This window comes from Blennius ocellaris, assembly GCF_963422515.1.
Source record: "Blennius ocellaris genome assembly, chromosome: 9".
Taxonomy (NCBI): Eukaryota; Metazoa; Chordata; class Actinopteri; order Blenniiformes; family Blenniidae; genus Blennius; species Blennius ocellaris.
This window is the reverse complement of record NC_137658.1, coordinates 6,844,983-6,868,620: the sequence shown is the minus strand read 5'-3', so window position 1 is coordinate 6,868,620 and position 23,638 is coordinate 6,844,983. Positions and strand designations below refer to the sequence as shown.

The 23,638-nt window shown below is 40.6% G+C and overlaps 2 protein-coding genes across 4 annotated transcripts; both read left to right on the top strand.

Annotated features, from left to right (window-relative positions):
* Positions 1 to 284: 284 nt before the first annotated feature.
* pmt (phosphoethanolamine methyltransferase) lies at positions 285 to 4,996 on the top strand (the record flags this gene model as incomplete). The annotated part of the gene is made up of 11 exons (XM_080502628.1): positions 285 to 445; positions 1,258 to 1,413; positions 1,648 to 1,784; positions 1,908 to 2,056; positions 3,111 to 3,299; positions 3,487 to 3,576; positions 3,694 to 3,783; positions 3,859 to 3,981; positions 4,103 to 4,234; positions 4,625 to 4,741; positions 4,886 to 4,996. 11 exons carry the CDS (start codon positions 285 to 287, stop codon positions 4,994 to 4,996), a joined length of 1,455 nt encoding a protein of 484 aa, XP_080358754.1.
* A 2,639-nt stretch (positions 4,997 to 7,635) lies between these two features.
* LOC308134215 (MORC family CW-type zinc finger protein 3) lies at positions 7,636 to 21,770 on the top strand. Of its 3 annotated transcripts, none has more exons than XM_080501863.1 (17): positions 7,636 to 7,736; positions 7,868 to 7,940; positions 9,266 to 9,398; positions 9,477 to 9,697; positions 10,973 to 11,120; positions 11,768 to 11,921; positions 12,561 to 12,689; positions 12,980 to 13,099; positions 13,211 to 13,314; positions 14,953 to 15,063; positions 15,747 to 15,863; positions 16,644 to 16,721; positions 16,895 to 16,934; positions 17,012 to 17,340; positions 17,940 to 18,405; positions 18,716 to 18,894; positions 20,682 to 21,770. In XM_080501863.1, exons 1-17 carry the CDS (start codon positions 7,698 to 7,700, stop codon positions 20,836 to 20,838), a joined length of 2,598 nt encoding a protein of 865 aa, XP_080357989.1. In that variant the 5' UTR covers positions 7,636 to 7,697; the 3' UTR covers positions 20,839 to 21,770. The 3 variants fall into 3 exon arrangements, with proteins under 3 accessions (XP_080357989.1, XP_080357988.1, XP_080357990.1); XM_080501862.1 differs by having other exon boundaries at positions 17,937 to 18,405; XM_080501864.1 differs by lacking the exons at positions 7,636 to 7,736; positions 7,868 to 7,940 and adding an exon at positions 8,430 to 8,552 and having other exon boundaries at positions 17,937 to 18,405.
* The last annotated feature ends 1,868 nt before the right edge of the window (positions 21,771 to 23,638 follow it).

Genomic DNA, 23,638 nt, shown 5'->3' with positions numbered 1-23,638 from the left:
GTGTCAAACCAGTTTATTTTGTAACATGTAATGTCTTTATTTAATCCCAATCACTGTTTTATAGTGAGCTTCCTCTTTTGTCAGTTTTATATGTGCGCGTATTTGTGCTTTAGTTACCATAGATTACTGTTATTCATTCCGACACACTCTCATGAGTTCCCCACTTTTCAGTTTAACCAGATTGCCACGAGTTTGTTAGTGTCAGGAATGAATACTTCATTTATGATGCCATTTGTGTTTACGTGCCCAGCCTAATTTGTACATGCTTTCCAGTTCGGAGTAACATGACTGAGTTCTGGAAGGAGCACTCTCAGGGCGCCACGGTGGAGGAGATGATGCTGGACTCTCGAGCCAAAGAGCTAACTGAGCATGAGCTACCAGAGATCCTCTCCATGCTGCCTCCTCTGGCTGGGAAGGCAGTTCTGGAGCTGGGCGCAGGGATCGGGTGCGTTACACTGAAAGGGCTTTTTAAGGTCCTTCTTCGCTTCGCTGGATAATCAGAAAAATGCCGGTGCTATTTCTCAAATCTCCATAAGAGGTTAGGATGATCTGTGTAATATAAGATAAATGCAATGATTTCCAATTTCCACAAAGAAACATCTTCATCACAATTGAACATGTATAAGATGTTGGATATAGTAAGACATTTTATGGTTTCTTGGAAAATCTTAGCTGATTGGGGTTTATTGCAGCAAAATGACGGGACTTGATAGCAACAGTCTGAATCAGCTGTTAGAAATATTTTGTTCTAGTGGGGAAGTTTTAAAAGATTCAAAAAGAACATTTTAGAAAATTAAAGATGAACAGAGGTTTGAAAAAAAAACTTGCATTGACACTGGAAAGATTGTGAGGCATTTGTAGAAACGTGTGACTTTGAAAGGTTTTTTCTCACACTTCTACAGTCTCACACTTCTGATTTTATACCTGGAAGTCAATATTAAACACTTTTGAGTTCCATAAGCCCTGAATCGACACCAGAAAGACTCCCAGAAGTTATTGTTTTTGTGCACAAATGTTGGTTCATGCAAGAAAAAAAAAAAAAGAAGCCAATTGGGAATTCAATGCAAGAACCATACTATCCTGTCTGAATTAAAGTTATGACGCCTTTTTAGAAGTGATGGACGCCGTGTCCTGCAGGGGGGGAAAAAGAGGAGAGGGACAATATGGTTTGTTGTTAATACAAAGTTTAGTTGCTTATTTCATCTGCGCCAGTTGACTGACGCTCCAGAGATGTGATGCTGTGATTTGTGTCCACAGTCGCTACACCGCCCAGCTGCTGACACAGGCCGTTCACGTGACGGCCGTGGACTTCATGGACAGCTTTGTGGAGAAAAACAGACAAAACAATGGTCACCATAGCAACGTCACCTTCGTCCAAGCTGACGTCACGAAGCTGGACATCCCCCAGGAAAGGTGTGTTTTAAAAGCCCCTCCTTGCGTTTCGCTGAAATCTGAATGTTTATAAACATTTTCAATAATAGAACACTCTGTGTGGCTTCATCGTTAAGTCCTGCATCAACAAAATTTTTATTTTTATATCATCATTTTTAAAATATACAGTAACTTGTACTGTTGCGCCGTCATTTAAATTTTCCATGGAGCATTTTCCTGAAAGATTTAAAGTATCCCCCTCATTTTTCTCTACAGCATCGACTTCATCTTCTCAAATTGGCTGATGATGTACTTGAGTGACGAAGAGTTGAGGACATTATTGGAGAAAATGCTTCGCTGGCTGCGACCTGGGGGCTTTGTCTTCTTCAGGGAGTCCTGCAACCACCGGTCAGGTATCAAACATTTATGGCTCTTAGATCAGACATGGAGATCCAAGACTTAATGTAAAGTTTACAGTTGTGAAAAAAAAATACAAATACTTTTAGTAGATTGATGCAATCAAACTTTCTCCCAAGGTGACAGCAAGAGGGACTTTAACCCAACCTGCTACAGAACTGAGGCCCAGTACAACCATTTGGCAACATCAGTGCAGGCGGAGCCACTGAAGGGAAAGAAGTTTGGTTTTGACATCATTTTGAAGAAAAAAGTCCGAACCTACGTCGAGGTAGAACCACTTTATGTATTACAACATGTTATTCAGCAACAGTCTGTGAAATATGGCCAAGCAGCCGAGGTGGCAAATATACCCCCAATTCTCTTTATCAGTACAGGCAATAATGCAGGGTATGTTGTGTATGAAAGTAAAAATTCACATTTGCTATATTGAAGCAAGATTTTGAACATTTTAATGGAGAGGAGGGGGACTGTTATGGTAAACTAACATTTATCGGTGTAGACACATAAGGTTATTCAATGGCAATAACCAAGTCTGGAGTCAACTTGTATCAGAGATTTTAGTTAAAATCATCTACTTCTAAAGCTTCATTATCTCTGATTATTAATATGAGCTGTTTTGATCCTTTCACTGTGAAAACTGAATCATTATCTCTTGAGTAGAGAATCCAAATATTTGTCCAAAATACTCAAGTTTGTCATTTCATAATAACTCAGAGTGTGCAGGTTGATGGCAGCACCTCCAAGTTACTACCTGTGTCCAAAGGTGTTCCACAGGGGTCGGTCCCTGGGCCATTGTTATTTACAATTCACATCAACAGCCTCGATCAAAATGTTGTGAATTCTAACTGTCATTTTTATGCTGCTGGTACAGTCAATTTTTGTTCTGCATCTTCATTAAAGGAGGCCCTTCGTAAGCAGCTTTTTCAGCTGTTCAGTTCAATGTGAAAGACCCGAGGTTAATGTTAGATGCTGAGAAATCCAAAGTCATGCTGTTTCCACACTCCAGGAAGAGGGAGACCAATCTGACCCCCATCAGTATCCTACAAGGTCACGTCATTGAGGAAGTTACCTCTTAGAAATTCCTTGGAATCATAATCGATGATTCCCTCTCATTTGAGCCTCAAATTGAGCAGATTGTGAGGAAGCTTAAATTGATATTGGATTTTTATTTTAGAGATGGATCGTGCTTCTCTTTTGAGACTAAAAAGTCGCCTTGTTCAGGCTGCTTTCGTGTCCATTTTGAATAATCAATCATTCATCTCACTGTGGTTCTCCTGACTGAACACAGACTAACGAAATGAACGAACGTAATCCCATCGCAGATGAAAAATAATCCGAATCAGATCTGCTGGTTGCTGGAGAAGGTCCCGCGCTCCTCCGACACCCAGAGCGGATTCAGCACCTTCCAGCAGTTCCTGGACAACCAGCAGTACACCAGCCGAGGAATCCTGCGCTACGAGAAGATGTTTGGGGCCGGTTACGTGAGCACAGGTGGACCCAGCACCACCAAGGTACCAACAAAGTCTACCGATCACAAATACAAGAGAGAGACTGAAGTTTACATGCACATCATGACAATGACTCCAAAAAATATCTTCATCAAGTCAACAATGCAGTTATTTGTTGTTGTTTTTTTTGTTTTTTTACTATACTTTTAGGCTTTCATAAAGCACATGTTTGTCTGGTTTGTGCTTCCAGGAGTTTGTGGACCTGCTGAATCTGAAGCCTGGTCAGAAGGTGCTGGATGTCGGTTGTGGAATCGGTGGAGGAGACTTCTACATGGCTAAAGTAAGAGCAATAAAAACTGACACATGTGAAGTCCTGCCAAAAGGGATGACCCTGTTATTTATTATAAGTGCACGCCATGTAGTATCAGTGACAGTCAGCGATTGTGTCATTATCCAGACGTTTGGCGTTGAAGTTCTCGGCCTGGACCTGTCAAACAACATGGTGGACATTGCTATGGACAGGGCGATGGCTGAAAAACTTCCATCAGTACGTGTTTTTCATATATGAAATAAATCTGTTACTATCCAGCCTTGAGCTGTAACATCATCTGCTTTATCTCAGGTGCAGTTTGAGGTGTCTGATGCCACCAAGAGGACATTTCCAGATGGCTCATTTGACGTGATCTATAGCAGAGATACAATCCTGCACATCAATGACAAACTGGCTCTCTTTAAACGCTTCCACGTGAGAACTTTATCTTCGTTAATGTTTTCCTTTTTTTGAATTCTATGGGGCAAAAAAAAAAACATTTGGCAAATGCTCTTCAAATTCCCAATTTTGTCTGTTTTTTGTGTTTTGGGTGCAGTCATGGTTAAAGCCCGGTGGACAGCTGCTCATCAGTGATTACTGTTGTGGGGATCAACCTTGGACACCAGTGTTCGACGCTTACGTCAAGCAGAGAGGTTACGTCCTATATACGCCCGCACAGTACGGCAAGGTAAACATAAACTAAAGGCACCATCAAACTACAACCTGGAATCGTATCTATGACCAAGGACATGATAATATAAGATTGACTTTTTACCTTTACCTTTGCTTGATAGATTCAGTTCAGAATACGTTGGGGTTTTTTTTATTGATCACTGTGGAGCAGTGAGCTTCTGCAGTGGACCTTGGGAGTTATCTGAGTTTTTGCTTGTCTTGCCTGAGGCTGAGGGCCCACAATGGTAGTAGTAGACACTACAGTCTTGTCCTGGGATCTTCTTTGTGTGTATCACTAAAATACTCGTGTACAGCAAAATATCCAGTGCAAGTGACCTCAGGGCTGAGCCGAGGTGTTGCTGATGTGTCGCTTTATTTCATCCTCTCTGTTTCTCTCTTTCCGTAGTTCATTCAGGAAGCTGGTTTCTGCAACGTCCGGGCCGAGGACAGGACAGCACAGTTCATCAGCGTCATTAAGGCGGAGCTGCAGCGAGCGGACGCCATCAAAGATGAATTCATTGAGGTTAGTCTGCGCGAGCGTTGACTCACGGGTGGAGATCGTGCCAAAATTCAACTTTGCACTCATGTCATCTTAATCTGATAAAAACCTAGCTTCCTTTTTAAGTCTGGATGGACTCAGTAACAATCCTGCCTCTATCCATTGCAGGAATTCTCAGAAGAAGACTACTTCGCAATAGTGAATGGATGGAAAGAAAAACTAGAACGCTCGAACAGTGGAGACCAGCGATGGGGACTCTTCCTTGCAACGAGGAACTGAGTGATCGATTGGAAATAAAGAAAATAATAAAAGACCAAAAAAACCCTTGGTGGAAGTCTTTGTCCCTGTTCCGTGAGTACTTTGTTGTAGTTTTCCAGGAGTGTTGATTTCTATAAACAGACATGACTTGATCAGCACTCATTGGTCTCGTGCTTTCCAGTGAGCAACGATCTCTTCATTCATGCACGACAAAAACAAAACTTCCCAAAGCTACATCTACAGATGTAATCCCATTGTGGCTGAGCAGGTTGTTCAGCATGTTATGTTGCACTAAGTTGTCAAAAATCAACTGGTCTCATGTTGTTTATTTCGGTGTCTGTAACTGCTGTCGGCCGCTGCGGCAAAACCACTGACTTGACACACCCAACAGACAGAATAATTGCCACAAAGGACAACAGCATAAATTCTATCAATTTTCATTTATTTTGTTTTATTTATTTTACCTTTATTTTACCCGAAAAACCTTGTTGAGATTAAAAAGCTCTTTTTCAAGTGTGTCCCGGCGCCCTGGCCGAGACAGGCAGCAGTAGAGTAAAGTTTCAGACAAAACAGACACATAAAACATGAGGAAAAATGTCAGTATATTAAAAGAAAACACACAAATTTGCAAAAACAAAAAATATTGTCCACAAATTATAATAAAGTCTATTATTCAAAACATCTGTTGGCCTCTAAATCACTAAGTAACTTGAATGCCTTTTTTCCACACATGAATGTGCCATTACTTTTTGGGGACTATAATATAAACCAATACAAAAAGATTGAAAACTTTTATGTCTTGATTTTTTGGTGTCGCTCTTGTGTCTCCTAAGTGCACTTGTTAAAGGTTTACTGTGACCATGCACTGGAGCAATGAGTAACAGGATCCACGATCTCGGTTGAACAATAAGCCACAATGATGAAAGAAGGACCCAACATTCAAAATGTATCTAATTTGAGAGTATGAACAATTGAGCAATAGAAAATGGGAAGTGCTGATGTTGTTTAACACAGAAATGTGTTAAACATTCATCATATTACAACAACATATATAAATAACAAGGAATCTATTGTTCATATTGGGTCATGCTTTGTAAATTTCTGTAGATTCGTTTCATATGAAAGCATATATTTGTGCTTTTTCTTTCTTCAAATTAGGCCTCAGTTATAATATTTGCCTTTGAAAACTTAACAAATGAAAACACCTTATGCAAGCTATTTGCAGAGGAAATTAGGTCCTTTGGTCCTAAATGACTAGTGTTTTAATCTTGCAAAAATGAAATAGAAAAGAAAACATTTGTTAATACATATAGAATTTTCTCAATATATAACAAAAGAGCTTAATTTATAATATTCTGTAATATTTAGCCAAATTATATATATGTTTGTTTAATTACAAATTGTCTACTTTATTGAGTGTTGCCACATCATTTTAAAACCGCATAAAACATCAGAGGGATCTGAATTAAAATTAGGACCACAAATGCTTTTAAAAAGAAGTGCATGTGCACAATCAGTGTCAGAGACCATTGATAGATTAAGATATAAGCTTGGATCTGTTCTTTAGGTGCCTAGTTTTATGAAAATGAAAGCAGGTAAAACAGGTTGGTCAAGAGTTTTGCTTCTTTGATGTGCATTTCACAAACTAATCGAATTTAGAAACTGATTCTTTGTGGAGTCAGAATAAAAGCGCCAACTTCCATCTGTGAGTCTTTAGACCTACAGTGTGACCGGTCACATGCAGAACCAGGTTCATGGCATTAAAACAAAGAAAGGGCCAGACTCTACAAAGTGAGCGTAGTGCAGTTAAGACTAAAAGAGAAACCAAAACATTTATTGCACCTACCCTTTGTTCATTTGTTAAAAATATAAGCATTCTCTGTGAGTTTGGTTTTTGGATGGATCCCATGTTCACGTTTCAGTTTCTTCAGAGCTTCAGAGATCATGGCTTTGATGGCTAACCCTGTTCTCAGCAGCTGATGAGTCTCGTCTGTTCCTACTTGGAGCTGCTACTCACTGCACAACAAGGCCTGATCCATCAGATCATGTTTACATGCAGACAAAAAAAAGAAATCTGATTTTTCAAGTATTTACATGTAAGCATTGTATTGTCATCCCTCATTTTGTGTTGCTGGCCCAATGTTTTGGAATAAGCTATCAGACAAAAGCTAACTCAGACCATAGATCACTTTTAAACTATGCTGAAACCATGTTTTTCACATTGCATAACATTAAATATTATCCAGTTTAATCATCAAATAAGTCGAATTGTATTTCATATTGTTATAATGTGCAACAGAATATTCAAAACATGTTGCTTTCATACATTTATTCATGTTATTGTATTACAAATTCACTTGGAATAAGCTACATTTAGTACTATGGTGGGTGTTACTTTGACTTATTTGTCACTCTATCAATATTAGGCCGAAACATGTAAATCAGAGTTCTTTAACTATTGGATTCCTGAAACAAATGTGAATGCGATCCAGTCTGAAATCATACGTCAAGCCGTTTGGGAGAGCTTAAGGAGCCAGAAGAGCCGGTTCTTGTCAGGGAAGCAAAAGATCGAGTCATTAAAGAAATGAGCCAGCCCTCAGGACCTCTGCTGACTTCCTCCTGTGGAAGGTCAGTGGACCGCGCGCGCCTGTAGCCCGTGCGCTCCGCTACCCGACTGCGCGCACATCTGGGACACACCGCGGGACGTAAAACACTGAAAACCATGGCGAGGTTAAGCGAGCACGGGATTCGTCTGAGCGCCGTATGTATTTTACGTGTTGTGGGACGAGGTGTTTCTTTTTCCGAGACACTTTCGCTGCAGGTTGACTTGAAATGTAATTCTGGTGCGTTCATGCGCTGATGCAATTCTTTAAAACAAATGACCCTTTCTAGGTGAGTCCTTCATTCCTGAACAGCAACTCGACAAGTCATACCTGGCCGTACAGCGCGGTGGCAGAGTTAATCGGTAAGATTTGCTCGATCTTGCACATTGTTTGTTGTTGTTTATTGTTTATAAGTTGCCAGATGCGCTTTTCCTGTGGCGCACGCATCAAGCGCGCCTCTTCATCTTCATGATCGCACATTATTGTTGCTTTCACTTCTTTCTTGATTTGTAAATATGTATTGAAAAAGAGTTCCCACTGGTGACTATAAATCACTTGGTGGTTTAACAAACTTAACGTGACGTGTCTGAGCTGTTAATTCCACTGGTTGTTGTTGGCACCGAATAGCAATCCAGAGTGCACGTTTGTGCTTCAGCAACAAACTGACATCTGGCAACAGTGACTACAGAAAGTACCTGTTTTGGGTTTTGCGTTGTTGTTTTTTTTCAATGAGTAATTTCTTATGAATTAACACATTCACTTGGAAGTAAAATTGTGATTTAGCCTACACTCACAATGCTTTGAACTGTTCGGGTTATTCAGTCACTACTAAAGTCTTCTGCACTGGTATGTGAAAGGAGGTTACAGTCTGGCGCTGTCATGCACCACCAAGCATGACACTTCTACTTCTTGAGGGAAATAAATGTCTTCAACTGACAATGAGAAACAGCAGATGGATTACTAAGCTTGTAGAGGTCAGTGTTTAAATCTAACAAATGTAAATTATGGTGGACAGAGGCCAATGTTGGGTTAGTGGGAAAGTGAGATATATCATTAAATATACAATAAAAAATAACTGCATAAGTGAATGGCATTACTGTAAAGCATTATTATGAATAACCTACTTAATGTGTATCAGATCATCATAAGAGATCTTGCATCCATAGTTACATAAGAATCAAACTTCCTGTTTTGTTTTGTTTTGTTTTTGTTTCGTTTTTAAGCTGTCTGATCTTATTGACCTTGTTGCCTGCTGTGTTGTATTGAAGGTCATGTTATGAAACATGAAATGTATAATGTAATGGCCGAATTCTTAAGAGCATTTAAGGATCAACGTTGTTTTCTTGATAATTTTTTGCACACTTTAGTAGCATTTTCTTTTCTTAGAATTTGTGAATAAATGGGGTGCTGCTGGAGCTGTACAGGCCAACAGATTATTAATCAACTAAATCAAAGCATTGAGGATTTATCATAATTGGGTCTAGTTATTTGCAAAGAAATGTCATTATTGGTCTTATCTATGTTGAGAATCCAGCATGTAGTTTATTCACTCTGTTTGGTGGTTTTGAGTGTCTTTCATAGATGTCTGATGAGTGCGTTGTGATTGGATAAGAATGTGTTTATATATGTCAGTGCAAAGTTCACCATAAGTGAAGTCGTTTTTGTTTGCCATCAATCATTTGTCCAGACAATGCATCAGACCCAGGAGTGTCCGCTAAACAGATCTGGATTGATGTGGTTAAAGAAGGCGATGACCTCTGTCTGACCTTCACTGACAATGGAAGCGGCATGACTCCAAACAAGCTGCACAAAATGCTCAGGTAAATGATATGGATCAGTATCCTATCTTTAAATAGTCCCAACAGGCCTGACCTTTTTCGTTCTCCCCTTGTTTCCAGCTTTGGTTTTACAGAAAAGGGCTCGGGTCAGGCCAGTCAGCAGGCCATTGGCGTGTATGGGAATGGCTTCAAGTCCGGCTCCATGCGCCTGGGCCGCGACGCACTCATCTTCACCAAGACCGGAGGCTGTGAGAGCGTGGGGCTGCTGTCTCAGACCTACCTACAGAACATCAAAGCCCAGGCTGTCATCGTCCCCATCGTCCCCTTCAACCAGCGGACTAATATCCTTCAGAAGAGACAGAGACGACGTCTCCTCCGGAAACAACATTTAAACTGTTAGACAAAGGAAGTGGCCGTTGGTTGTTGAGCATTGCCTTCAGGGCTGAGGCCTCCCGTGTGGAATTTATACACTTTCACTGTGTCTGCGTGAATGGTTTTCTTCAGTACAAAACCCAAAGATGAGCAATCTTCAGATAGTTGGTTACATTACAACATAGCAGCTCCGACATGTCACACATTACAGGAATGAACTGCTTGATAGTGTCTCTCTTCATTGGCCCGGCGTCGGACTGGCGACCTCAATAAGGTGTGCTCTGCACTTTGCCCTCACTACCAAATCTTGGCTGATGGGTTTATAGAAGAAAGCTGGATTGCTACTAGCCAACAATGGTTGCAATGACATATGGAAAGTAATTTGAATGTCGCGTTGTTACTCATTTGAATGGTAAGTCGTCCAAGTTCCAGGGTTGCTGCCAAAGCAAGGCACCTTTATTTGTGTCTGAACTTTCAGCGGCCGGGTAAATTCAGCGTGCCTTCACAGCAATGAGTGCACAATAATGAAACATTTTTAACATAATGGGAGAGAACATTCAAGCGTTATTGACCTGCGAAAGTAATGTGGTCAATTATATTGTTTTTTTGTGAGCATACAATGCGATAAATGAGGTATGTGTGCGGTAGAGAACAATCTACTTCAGGCTCAGCAACCTGCTGAATCCCTCCACTCCTCTACAGACTTCATTTGTTACATCATTTTTTCTGGCTCTTCAGACAGGGTTTCCAATGTCCTGCAATAGTGGAGCAAATCTGTTTTTCAGTTGCAGCAGACTCGTTGAATATAGGTTTGCTCCATAACCCCCCCCCCCCCCCCCCCCCCCGGACTGGTTTCTACAGGTGAACTTGTGTTGTTAAAGCATGACAGCTGGTGGGATTGCACAAATATCCCATGCTTTGCATTGGGTTGCACTAAGTTCAGTCAGTGGTGAAGTGGTGTCCTTTTACCTCCATTTTCACTTCAGTGAGATTTCCTCTCCATTGCTGTAATAGATCATACCATAGAGGTTTGTCGTAGTGCTCTCCAGAGAAGGCAGCAATCTTTCTGCTGATAAGCAGTTCCTCCACCACTCATTTCCGAGTGAAGCGGTGAAAATATGACAATAGTCTTCTGATTTGTGCATAGCCAGAATTTACTTTTTCTGTTGTTTCTATCTCAAAAATAAAGCACGTCACAGAATGAACAGTATGAACGCAACAAAAGACCTTAACTTGGTGTTTACGGTCTCTTGTTGTGACCGAGGACTCCGAGGCCAGCCTGGCTGCCATTCTTCAGCACTCCATCATCAACTCCGTGGAGCAAATACGCCAACACTTTGACTCCATTCTCTCAACAAAAGGCACCAAAATATTAATCTGGAACCTCCGCAGGTCAGAGTCATACATGTATTACTTTCCACCAGCTCATCAGTAATTATACTGATGACAAAACCTCATTAACATATTTTTTATATTTTTAATATCTCTGTATTAATATGACTTTTTTACTAGCTTAACTTCCCTGTAAGCTTGATGATCTGAGTTTTTAGGTCTGTGTGTTGAGTTCAATTTGAATGAGTGAAAAGCCATAGATATCATGTATTTGTTTCAGCGTGGCATTAACCAAATTCACCACGCAAAGTGACACAGTCAAAACCAACCCTTACCTTTATACAAGAGGAGCGATGTTTACATCTTGAGTTAGTTTTCATTTTTTGTTGTTTTTTTTTGGCACGTCAATTTCTGAAGAAAGAAAGTTGAAACTGTTGCTGAGTAGTAAGAACAGTTTCATAGATAATCTTGTTTCACTTCCTCTTCACACTGGAGGCTGAAAAAGTCTCAAAGATGACCACAAACATCGGCACTGATTCTAGAAGATAAGCCAAACACATTTATATTATAGCTGCAGAAAGCAGTAAAAAAAACAACAAAAAAAACCCTTCTGTTTTTCAAACTTAAAACTCATCAAATATCTTTCAAAGACTGTTGCTTAAAATGCGTATATTTTCCAACAACTTGTTTGTATTTTTCTTCGGTAGAGCCAAAGATGGAAAACCTGAAATTGACTTTGAGACTGATGAGAGTGACTTCCGCTTACCTGAGATCCAGATCGATCCGCTGACAAGGGACCTGAAGAACGGTGGATCCTTCAAAGCTGGGCAGAACATCCCCGACATGCAGTACAGCCTCAGGGTGAGTTGGTTAATTCATTTTTGACATTACGCAACCGGAACCACAGAAACGTCGGGATATTTGTGAAATTGGAGGTGAATGGACTTTACTGACTTTACACATTTCACTGCTTTATCAGTCCCGGTAACTTTTCCATGATCAGTCACAAGCTGTTGTCTTTGGCTGATGCTGAATGTCACATCATTGGCAGCAATCAAGGATTCATTGTTTTGCCCAAGGGCAGGGCAGAGTTTTAAAACACAATACTGGTTTGGAAGACGGTTTAAAAGGACTGCCCAAACAATAATAACACAACAGCCTCAGACCCTGAGGCTGTATGATACTGCAGGTGACATTGTAGATGTTGTAGTTTGAGAATTTGGAAGTGTGGAGCAGGAGTGAAGCTTGAATGCAGTCTTGTCTTTTACTTCAGTGGAAAGCTATAAATGATCGGTTGGTCATTTCCTGCTGCTTTTCGATTGATCAGTGTGTAAATATGTAAACCTTTAAAGCAGTCACACTGTCAGGTATACTAAAATAGCTGGCACGTCTTTGAAAAATTGTGAGTGAAATTGGTGTAAGACCTTGAAAATAATGAATGTCTTTTGATACAAAATTAATGGTGATGGAAATTTTCTTTTTTCCGTGTGTTTGTCTCAGGCCTACCTCAGCATCTTGTACCTGAAGCCGAGGATGCAGGTCGTCCTGCGGGGGAAGAAGGTTCAGGCGAAGCTGGTGTCAAAGAGGCTGATACACATTGAGCACGACGTGTACAAACCACACTTCAGTGTATCCGTTCACATCATCTCCGTTATGAAGATATTTAAATGGCCGCAATAATAGGAAGACTTGTTGTTTTTCCTGTCAGCCACTTTCTTAATCATAAAGTCCAATGCAGATGTTTGATTATACTGTAGTTGCATATTTGTTTCTGAAGTTTTGGTCTACCAAAAAAATCTATTTAATCATTCTTTTTTTCTGTTGTCTAGATATTTTTCCTTGTTTATTATTCACATTGCTTGCTGTCGTTGTGAAGTGTGCCCGTGTCCAGTGCTGCTGCCTTAACTGATGTCTGTCAGAAAGAGAAGGTGAAGGTGACCTTCGGAATCGACCCAAAAAACAAGCAGCACTATGGGATCATGATGTACCACAAGAATCGACTCATTAAAGCCTACGAGAAAGTCGGCTGGCAGCTTAAGGTTGAGTAAAACAGTGATACCGATACCGCTGAACGTGCCAACAAAAATATTTTTTTTAAAACCACTCCATCGGGCAGCTGCCTATAAATACATCTCACTCTGTATCCTCAGACCGCAGGTCAAAGAGAAGGAATGGGCGTGGTCGGCGTAATCGAGTGCAACTTCCTCAAGCCTGCTCACAACAAACAAGACTTTGAGTACACCAAAGAGTACAGGTACAACAGTGAAAAATAAAATACAGCGCAACATTTTTACAGCATGGCAATACTCATTTAAAGGCTCATGAGGTCAAAGGTTATAATTGAATCAGGTCAAGCGGACTTGGTCTTGTGTTATGCAGTGCTGAGCGCTGGTCCCCGGAAATGTGTCGTACAAAGAAAAAGACGCCGCCTCAGCATGCCAGACCTTCCATTTCAAACAGCCTTCTTGGAGGTGTCGGCCACACCCATGACAATAGGCCGGTGTTTACGCGACTGGTTAAGTTGGGAGGTGATGACTTGTTGCCAGAGAATCATTATTTTCCAAAGTGATCTGTGGCCTTGACTGTATCATACTGTTTCAGTAGGTTTAATAATGAACGGTTTTATTCTATTGTCCAATAAGACACAGACGGCCAGGCATTACTTAAGCGTTTTAAACAAAGGCACTCTATTCTAGCGTTTAGGCCTCAAATAGCAAAGTAGGATAATTATGTGTATAAGAATAAATAGTGGGAAGCTCAGGTATTTATTTTCTTTGGGTTCACCCGAGGTTTATTTGTTTATGGGCCGTAAGGCTCATGGTGTAGCTCATGGATACTCAACTGTGCTTTTGTTGACAACTTTTATTGTGGCCATTGGAGTCACGCGAGGCCACCTAAGATTCACAGAGGTCCCTTGTGCTTGACCATGAACATTAGAAGTTTGATTATGGAATGTCATGGAATTTCTTTGTCAGACAAGGGAAAAAAAACAATGTTGTAAACGTCAGCGATATTGTGGATTCTACTATTTTAACCCTTCTCTCAAACCACCTTCGAGTGTTGTCCTTGGGATGTACCACTTTCTGTCAGAGGGGGTAAAGGTTTCAAAAGACACTGGGATGTGTAATTCAGTTTCTCACATACATCCAACACAATGTTGCCTCTTCCCTTCCTCCCTCACCGTGCTGTTATTTTCCTGAAAGTCCAGCTGGGGTAGCCACATGTTTTAAATGTTTTCCCTCAAATGCTTGTGCTCATTTGTTTAAGTACTGGTGGGTATAATACCAGCTCTGTGTTGACCTGATGACATCCCAGTTTCTGTTCCTATAGAGTCAAAGAGCAGCTATTGGTCTGTATGTGTTGTTTTCCTGTACAACAACAATCTGGAGGCTCGAACAAGGGGCTAAACATCTACCAGGCACAGTTCCCTGATTCGGTTTGATTTATTAAAGGATACCTGAATATTTGTGTCGTTATTGTGCTGTCCTGTTAATGAATGCTGATGTGCATGCTTTGCAGACGACACAACTTTACCCTGGTAATTCCAGTATGCATATATGACCCCAATCACTTGTGCTCTTTGATAAATCCTAAGTTTTATTGCCATTTTATTATTTGTTTTCGGCAGACACCAAGGTGTGTGCGGCTGTTTATATTTGAATGCTTTTTGTCTCTTTTGTTGCTCCTCAGGGCTCTACCCTTGTAGAGAAGAGGGAAATAATGTAATGCCTGGGGGGAAACATGAAACATGACACACACAACATTGTCACTGCAACACAGCTGCTCTTTCTTCAGTGACAGTAAATGTCAATATAAATATTCATCTACTTCTCTCTTAATTGTGTTTGCGATACAAGCATGGTTATTTAAGTATTGTGTGTCTTTCATGAAGACTCACCCTTGGAGCATTGGGCCAAAAACTCAATGACTACTGGAACGAGATGACAGCAAAGAAGGACAAGGAGCGAGAGCGTTGGGTTGCAGACACGGACTGTAACAACGAGTGAGTGTCAAACACTTCTGTTTTCACACAAAATAAATCATCTCCTCCCCAACAGGGCTTTCATTGCTGTTGTGAACAAGCAGAGACATTTATGATCCCAGTTTGGTATTTTTATTTAATATATGTATAATGACATGTTATCTACTAGATTTTTTTTTCTATAAAGATAATATCATCACTGTGTGTTGTCCTGTCTTCATGTGATCTCGGGAAGGTGCACTTTAGTTGTGAAACCTCTTAAACGGAACAACTTTATCTTTTTATCTCAAAGCTTGAAACCATAGAAGTAAGATGCCTCTCGAGTAGAAAAGCTGGAACAAGACCATACTGCCCCTTTTTTATTTTCTTACCCATTTAAAAAGTTTAATGAAATCAGAAAGTGAAATCATGTTTAGTTTTTTTTTGTTTTATCTCTGTTCTTGAAACCAGAGCACTAAATGCATCTGGAGTACAAATTTTGAAACAAAAAGAACCTGTTTTTGCTGGTACAAAACATTTTCTGAAATATAAAATATGAATGGATTCAACCGAAACAAAAAAAAAAACATGTTTTTGTGGTATACTTCCTTGCTCATTATAGGAGCTTGTCTCTCTACTCCCTCGATACTAATTATTCTGATCCGTGGTGAGTAAAGCTGGACTGTTTATTTCAGCTTTTGCATACAATATGTCTCTCTCCGTAGGGGTCCCATGTGGTTACAGTGTGAAGACTGTCTGAAGTGGAGGAGTGTTCCTTGGGATCATTACAAAGTCACTCCAGAAAGCTGGAACTGCAGCCAGAACCCGAATCCACGTCACAGGCTTGTATTTCTCATGATTTGGCGGTTTTTTGTTGCAAAGTTCAGAAGCATCGGTTTCATGATGTTTCATCCTGGTGTAACTGAAGCAGGAATTTAAATATGTACATTTCTAAATGTTTAGTGGAGGAACAATACCTTTGTCTGATTTGGGCTGTTGCTCATTTGAACACAATAACGTCTCTGCCGCAGTGCAGTTGTTGGCAAAAGAAAGCTACATCCAACTTCACCATGTTTTTATTGGGGCTTTTTTTCCCCTTGTCTTGTGAGTAATTGAGGGTAAAGACTGAAAATGTTGGTAGGAATAGTTGCATTATAGAAAGTATCTGAAAAAATAAACTATTGTTGACCAGTTAAAGTGTATAGAAAAGAAAGAATTGAATCAACAGAAATATCAAATGGAATTTCTGCTTCTTGCAGAGTACAATATGTGTTTGAGTTGAATGGGTCACTAAAAGTATCCCAGCCATTAGTTGGAGAGGAATATTTGTGACATTGGATCCCCGAATTAAATGGTCAAGTTTGAGTTTGTACCTAGAATAAAAGCTGTGACCTTCTCTTTATGGGGTGAAGACGTCAGGGAGGTTGTGTGGGGTATAATACAGGTATATATAATTGACATTTTGACTTGGGCGAATAGCTTTTTTGTTATAACACTTAAAACATACACATTTTAAAGAGAGACAGAAACACGTCATCTCACATGCCAGTGTGTTGTCGTGTGAGCTGGCCCAGTCCCCCTGCAGTAAGTCTTGTGCTAAATGGGCTTTCTGTGTGCTTCAGGAGCTGCTCTTCACCGGAGGAAGCAGAAGACAGCGAGGAGCTGTTAACTCCCAGCTACCAGAAGAACCCCAAAAAATTGTAAATTCTCATTTCAACTAACCTAGTGAATTTTGACTGTTTTATATTCTGTACGTGGCTTCATGTGGTATCATGCTCATACTCTCAGAAGCCGCCCAGAAAGACAAAATGTATGTTTTGCAGCAACTTTTTAAAACATGGTACTCCGTTACTTAATCAACTTTTCCTTGCAGAGAGCACCGAAACAGCAGAAAACCAGATAAAGCAGTCAAGGTATGGAGAGTGTATTGTATGATTCTATGGTTTTGTTTTGCCCCATTTGTACATATATGTGTTTGATTGTGCTGCAGGTTTGTGGGCCTCAAAAGCGAAGTTCGTTTCAACCCATTCGGTCCACAGTCACAGTGGAGTCGACGGCAAAGCAGCACCACACAAAAAGAAACACTCCTGAAAACAACAAGAGAAACACGGACTGCCCCCCAGAAGATGACACAGATGTTGATGCCGATGCACGGAAAAATGATAATGCACAAACACAGCAAACCGCTATCATCACACAAACGCAGGAGAACGACAAGAGGGACGTCTCACAAACGATTGTTCAGGGCCTGAAGGATGGAAAGAGCAACGCAAACATGCAGACCACAGAGGGAAAGAAGGAGCATGCAGATGATCTGAGGTGAGTCGCGTTGCAGTAACAAACGTCAACTCGATATGAAACCTTTTCTTACTCCCTCCCTCGGGGGAGCTGTTCCAAGCCTCCCTCCACTACAGCTGATTGATCAGGAGTGAGGAACGGTCACTGTGTAACAGATAAATGGTTTGCAATTGGATCCTGGCAGTAAATATTGATGGTACATAGAGCATGTAAACATGTTCAGGCTCACAGGAGAGAAACAAGCAGAAAACTTGCTGTAGGTATTTAACTATTTCAGGATTAATACTTCAACAAACACCTGCAAAACTAAACAAAACAGTCTGTCTCAGTTCTGTTTAACCTCAGATTATTAGGTGCCCATGTGTACATTTTAAGTTGTCAGAATAACAATGAAACAACGGTCTTGACTTTTAGGTTGTTATGAGTTGTTGTCAATGTTGTTGGATAAAACCAACACCCTGCAGATATGTGCATTTGCACAAACATAGTATTGCTGACTTTTGTGCTTCTTATTATCAGAGTGATAATAATATATAACCTGTTTTATTGTAAATGAAATCATTGTAAATGTTCTTGTATTTAACTCTTTTGAATGACCATCACATCCTTGTCTACAGTAGGAAGTCCAACTCATCGTTATACTGCGCGATGAAGAAGAGACACCTTCTGGGAAAACGTCACTTTGATACTGAGAATCAGGCACAAAATTCACAGATGAAGAAAGAGACAAATGCACTGAAGACTTCATCTTCAGATCGAGATAACACCGGCTGCAGCAACAGGGTAGAGAATCCCAACGCAGCAAATCAAGACTCCTCCACGCAGACTATGATGGTGTCTCCAGTGAGCCGGATGGCGGGGCGGCAGCTCAGCCCGGACGGGGGCGACAGGGGGGCGAAAGTGCAGAGATTGGCCGTGTTGCAGAAGGAGGTTCAGAAGATGCAGAGTCATCTTGGCCTGGAAATCACAAAGACTTATCAGGACACCACGACAGATGCTGACAGCGGCGGCGAGACTCTGAAACAAGGCCTCGTGTCGGCGTCGACCGTGAGCAGAGACGTGGGCTGTCAGACGGCTGCAACTCAGGTCAGAGCTCTCAATGTTAACTATATTTGAAAATATCTACGCAACTGGTCGAAAGTTGTGGAGAACTCCAAAGAGTTCCGACTTTTCTGGATTACTTACATCATAAACTGTTGGAAGACACTGTGGTACCAAACCATCATGAGCATCAGTTCAACAGTGTTGTTCTGCAAAAAGTCATATGTTAATTATTTCCTTTGACATTCAAGCATGACAATACACTTCTTTCTAATCCAATCCATCGCAGTCTGACACTGTGACTTAAAAAGGCATCTTGAAGGCGAACTGATTATTTTTCTTTGGTTTTTTTCAGAGCTCTACTGTGTTCACTGGCCCGGCTCAAGCTGCAGGACCTCCGGGGGCGGTCCTCCTCGGTCAGAGAGTCATATTTGACCCGAAGGAGCCGCCTGGGCTGAACAAGGTGAGAGGAGAGAAGCCAGACAGTCAGAGCAAGTCGAGAGTCAGCGACAGCGAGGCCTGCGAAGACAGCCGGTGAGTGTTTCTAACAGAATGACGTTTTCTGATGCTCTGCATGAAGAAATCTCCATTTGGACATAACTTTTTGTATGTTATTTATTCATATTGGTATTCAGAATATTGCTTATTGAAGTTTCACTGTATTGTCAATATTTCAGATGAATTAAATGCTTTTATTCTTTGTGCATGTTAACACCCAGAAAAGTCATTTCACAACTCACTCGGACATGATCACAGAATTTGAATTCTAACAGATTTATACAAGAACACATAATCAACATATTTCACGACATGACATACTTCAAAGATAAAGCTGCTGAAAATCTGTAATTATTAGAATATTTCATATGATCAGATTTGTTTATTTTTTAACCAAAGCCCACAGACAGACATAAACGCTCACACACTCGCATTCACAGCGACGTCCAATTTAGAGTGACCAATTAGCCTCAATCGCATGTTTTCGGACCGTGGGAAGAAACCAGAGAAAACCCAGGTGCACATGTTCTAGTGTACAATGGCTTGCAAAAGTAGTTGTTGAATTTTTCCACATTTTGTCAAATATTTTATTAGTATTTTTACATGATAAGGCAACACAACGTGTCGTATGATTGTGAAGTGGAATGAAAATGATGCATGGTTTCTAGTCTTCAAAAGACTTGAAACTGGGGCTTCTTCCAGAAGGACAATGTCCCTAACCAGCCAGCGCTACAATGGAAAGGTTTAGATCTGAGAAAATACTGGGCTCTCCACGTACCAGTATCACAGCTGAGCTGAATGTACATTAGCAGAGTTAGCTGCAGACTTATTTCTAATATACCTCATTTAAATATCAATTTCATATGTTTCATATGTTTTCAATCTATGTTCAATATGTTTTCAATCTACGCTTTCTGCTATTTTGATAATTTTATATACAAGTTTTATTCAAACAATATATGACTTGCCCCAACACACCACTAGATGGAGGTCTCCTACCATAGTTTGAGCATCAAGGGTTCAGATTAAAGCCTAAAGCATAGAGGGTTGGGGGGGGGGGTTAAATGATGTGACAAAATGTTGAAAAGCTCAAGTGCGATGAATACTTTTGAAAGCCACTGTACATCTTGTGAGTGGCAGAATAATAAATGCACCTGTGCATACAAAACACATTCTTTATGATGGAGGTACATAGATGTTATCAGTGTTGGGTCATGTGGAGACTTTGAACATGCAAAACTTGCAGTTGCTGTTTGAGTTCCTGTTAGTGTGGTATATCGGGAATCTAGTTTGCATATGGCCGTAGAAATAAAAGCTGTTTATGACTGAACTTATTGTCACTTCAACTTTCTCCTCATTCAGCACAATGTCCCAGCTCAATGCAATATGTTCATGCCTTAGAAAATGTGTCAACTTATTGAATGAGACTCTTTTCATTTGGCTTTCCAGCAGTAGATCCACTGAAACAACTACCACCAGTCAACCTGCTAAACTACAATCTCAAATTTTATTTTACAATACCTTTGTTTTATGTATGACGCTGCATTAATCACCAATTGAATGTTATCCCCATTGGCATTAACAATAACTTACCAGATGAAATGACTGGAAATTAGGAAAATTCCTTACAGAAGATCACACATTGATTCTAACGTGTAACTTTCCCCACGTGTCATTTCCTGTCACTGGGACTTTCTTTTTAAATTGAGAAATTTTGTGAATTACGGGTATTATTGCGCTTTAAATCAATTATCTGAAACCATTTTCACTTGAGTGTCTGCAGATGCTTTTAAGACGAAATAATAAAGTTTCTGTCGCGTCAGATCTGCGCAGGAGAAACTGCAGGACATTCGTAAGAACGTGGTGGTGCTTCTCACGGCCCTCCTGCCCCACCTGGACCTGACTGGAATCAGCCTGGAGACCACCGACGTGGACAACATCCTGCAGCAGACCATCGAGGTCAACTCATTCAAACTATGATCACGACAAGTTTGTTAGGGGGTTTTGTACGTTTCTCTTTTTACCGACCGTTTGGATTGACTTTTTCCCTAATATTTGTCCCCGTTTGTGATCACAATGTCTGTTTCTTTTTATTGCCCATTTGGTACTTATTTTAATTCACATTAGGTTGTTCACATGGTGGAGAAATTCTACAAAATGCTCAAAATACACTTGTTATAATATAACTAGAAACATTTTAACCTGGAGAGAATTCTGCTTCCTTTCACTATTTTGCAAAATTTGGGGGCAGAATTTATATTGACAATGATGAAACAAATCCATGGTTGTGATGCAGTTCGTTTTCTTAAAGGGGTCATATTGTACAGCTTTTCAACACTTTCACATGGGTCTGGTTGGTCCAGCTTTTTCTTGAATTTCATCCATTTGAATATTGAATCAAAGGAGCGACATTCAGAATCTGCTGTGTCTGTGTGAGCTGGACTGGCTCCGCCCACACATGACCATCTTAGGAAGACGGGAAAGTACTTCCTCTCGTGGTGCCATGTGCCAGAGCAGAGCTGCCTAATTGTGGGAGGTTCAAAGGGAGGGCCTACCTTGATTGGGATTGGCTAACCCCCCCATAACATGATATAGGGTATAGAGTTCTGATTGGAACAACACACTTTTTAAAATTGAAAGAGAGAGAGAGATGACAGACTTTCTTCATTTGTGGGAAGTCATTCCCAGATATAGGGAGATTCCAACATTACTGTTGGAAACCCATTAGGAATGAATTTTGCATAATATGGCTCCTTTAACCCATTAAAGAATTAAGATGCTGTCTGATACAGCCGAGTTGTTTGTTACATTCCGTTTATTATGAGCTCATAATTTAAGACTGTTTTTTACTTATTTAAAGTCCCTATGTTGTGTGAGGTTTCGCTCCAGTTTTGTACTCAGTGATGGAACATTTTGTTCAGATGTGTTTGGTTTACTTTTATTATTACTTTTTTTTTTCTTGTTTTCAATAAAGCTGTGAAAATATATCCCCCGTATGGCTTCGAATTTTTGACGCTTCTATCCCCACTGAAAGGCAAATTGAGTTTATGCAGTACCCACTGTTTGTCACGAGGTGGTGGTAAAAAGTTTGGAAACAAGCTTCTCAGTATGACTATTAATTTAAGATGAAAATCAACACATTTAATTTGAGGACTTTCTTCTGTAAGTATTCCTCGGGACATTATATATTGATAGTTTAATTTCCTCCAGGGGTATTTACATCCCTATGAAACCGAACTCTCATATGTAGATTTTAGTTCAGTCAGTTCAGTCTTTCTGTAAATAACGATTCTGCTTTGCAATATGTTGTTATATGTATTAACCTTTATGTTATATTCTGGTCATATCTCACTGATTTTCAAGTGTTATTGCTGAAAAAATTTAGTTTGTTTGATCAGATGGATAGATAAAATTCCATAATTTAATAAAATCAAATAATTCTAACACAAAAAATTTATTTTAACATGAATAACAATTTGTGAATTTTGATGCTCAGGTTTCTGAGCCTCTTCCAACACCTGAGCCTCGTCGAGTTTTTGAGGCTCTTCCAGCCACTCACAACTCCGTCTCCTCAGGCTGGGCTTTGGCTCCTCAAATGACTGATCGTCCACCAGGACCTCTGGTTGCTGAGGCACCTCCATCCCCTCTGGTTTCTGAGCCTCCTCCGGCAGCTGAGATTCCTCCAGCTGCTGATGCTCCACCAGGAGCTCCGGCTCCTGAGGCTGCTCCGGCCTCTGAGAGCCTGCGACTCCTCCAGCTGCTGAGGCCCCTCCAGCTTCTCATGCTCCTCGAGTTTCTGAGGCCACTGAAGACTCTGTCTTCTCCGGCTCCACCAGCTGGCCTTTGGCTCCTCAAACGACTGATCCTCCACCAGGACCTCCAGCCTGTGAGGAACCTCTGTATCATCTGGCTTCTGAGCCTCCTTCTGCGCCCCCTCCAGCTCCCCATGTGCCTCAGGTTTCTGAGGCTGCTCCTGCTTTTGAGGCCTCCGGCTCCTCCGGCTGGGCTTCAGCACCTCAAGCTTCTGAGGCACCTCAGACTGAGGCTGCAGCTGCAGCTCTTGAATCGGGCTCATGCTCAGCTGCTCCTGCAATTTGAGGTAGAAAATGTGAGGATAATGAGGGTGCGGCCAATAAAACAAGCAACCACATAATAACTGAAAATGAGGCACCTAGATGTAGGCAAGCATGCACACAAACAAATAAACAAGTCCAAAATTCAGGATTATGCAGAAACAAGAAACAAAATTCACTCTCTCGTGCTCCCTAGAAACACTAAAACGGGCACCACGGCCTGTAAGAATGTCCTAAAGAGATCAAACCAAAACTAATTTTTTTTGTCTAATCGAGACCTAAAAAACATATAACATATGTTATAACATAACATAAGCATGACCTAAATCCAGTAGTAAGTCTGCAATTTGCCTTTCAAAATAAGATTTTCACAGAAAAAAGGCCCTCACACAAATGCTATTACCTCTGAGGGAGATGCCGCCTTCAAAACACAATGAAATTACTGTCATTATGACAGAAGAGACTCTCCTGCTCAATAATTATGTTGATTTTTTTAATGTCATCGAGCGGTTTCGTTTTTATCAGCCATCAAAGCTCCGAGCGCCGAATTCCGTGCCCTCGAATTCTTGTTTTTTTTGGTAAGTATTTTTAGAACATGACAGCGTAATAAGCATTTCGTAGTAAAGAAAACTTTTACTTGTAGTAGGATACGGCCTTGTGAAAATCATTATATATCAGCTTAGATTATTAACTTGTAAAAAAAAAAA

Excerpts from the sequence above, each read along its gene's own strand:
- LOC308134215 (XM_080501862.1), top strand. The coding sequence starts at position 7,698 with ATGGCGAGGTTAAGCGAGCACGGGATTCGTCTGAGCGCC. Across the intron at positions 15,864-16,643 it reads AACCCGAATCCACGTCACAG|GAGCTGCTCTTCACCGGAGG; the intron begins GCTTGTATTTCT and ends TGTGTGCTTCAG. Across the intron at positions 18,406-18,715 it reads GTCAGACGGCTGCAACTCAG|AGCTCTACTGTGTTCACTGG; the intron begins GTCAGAGCTCTC and ends GGTTTTTTTCAG.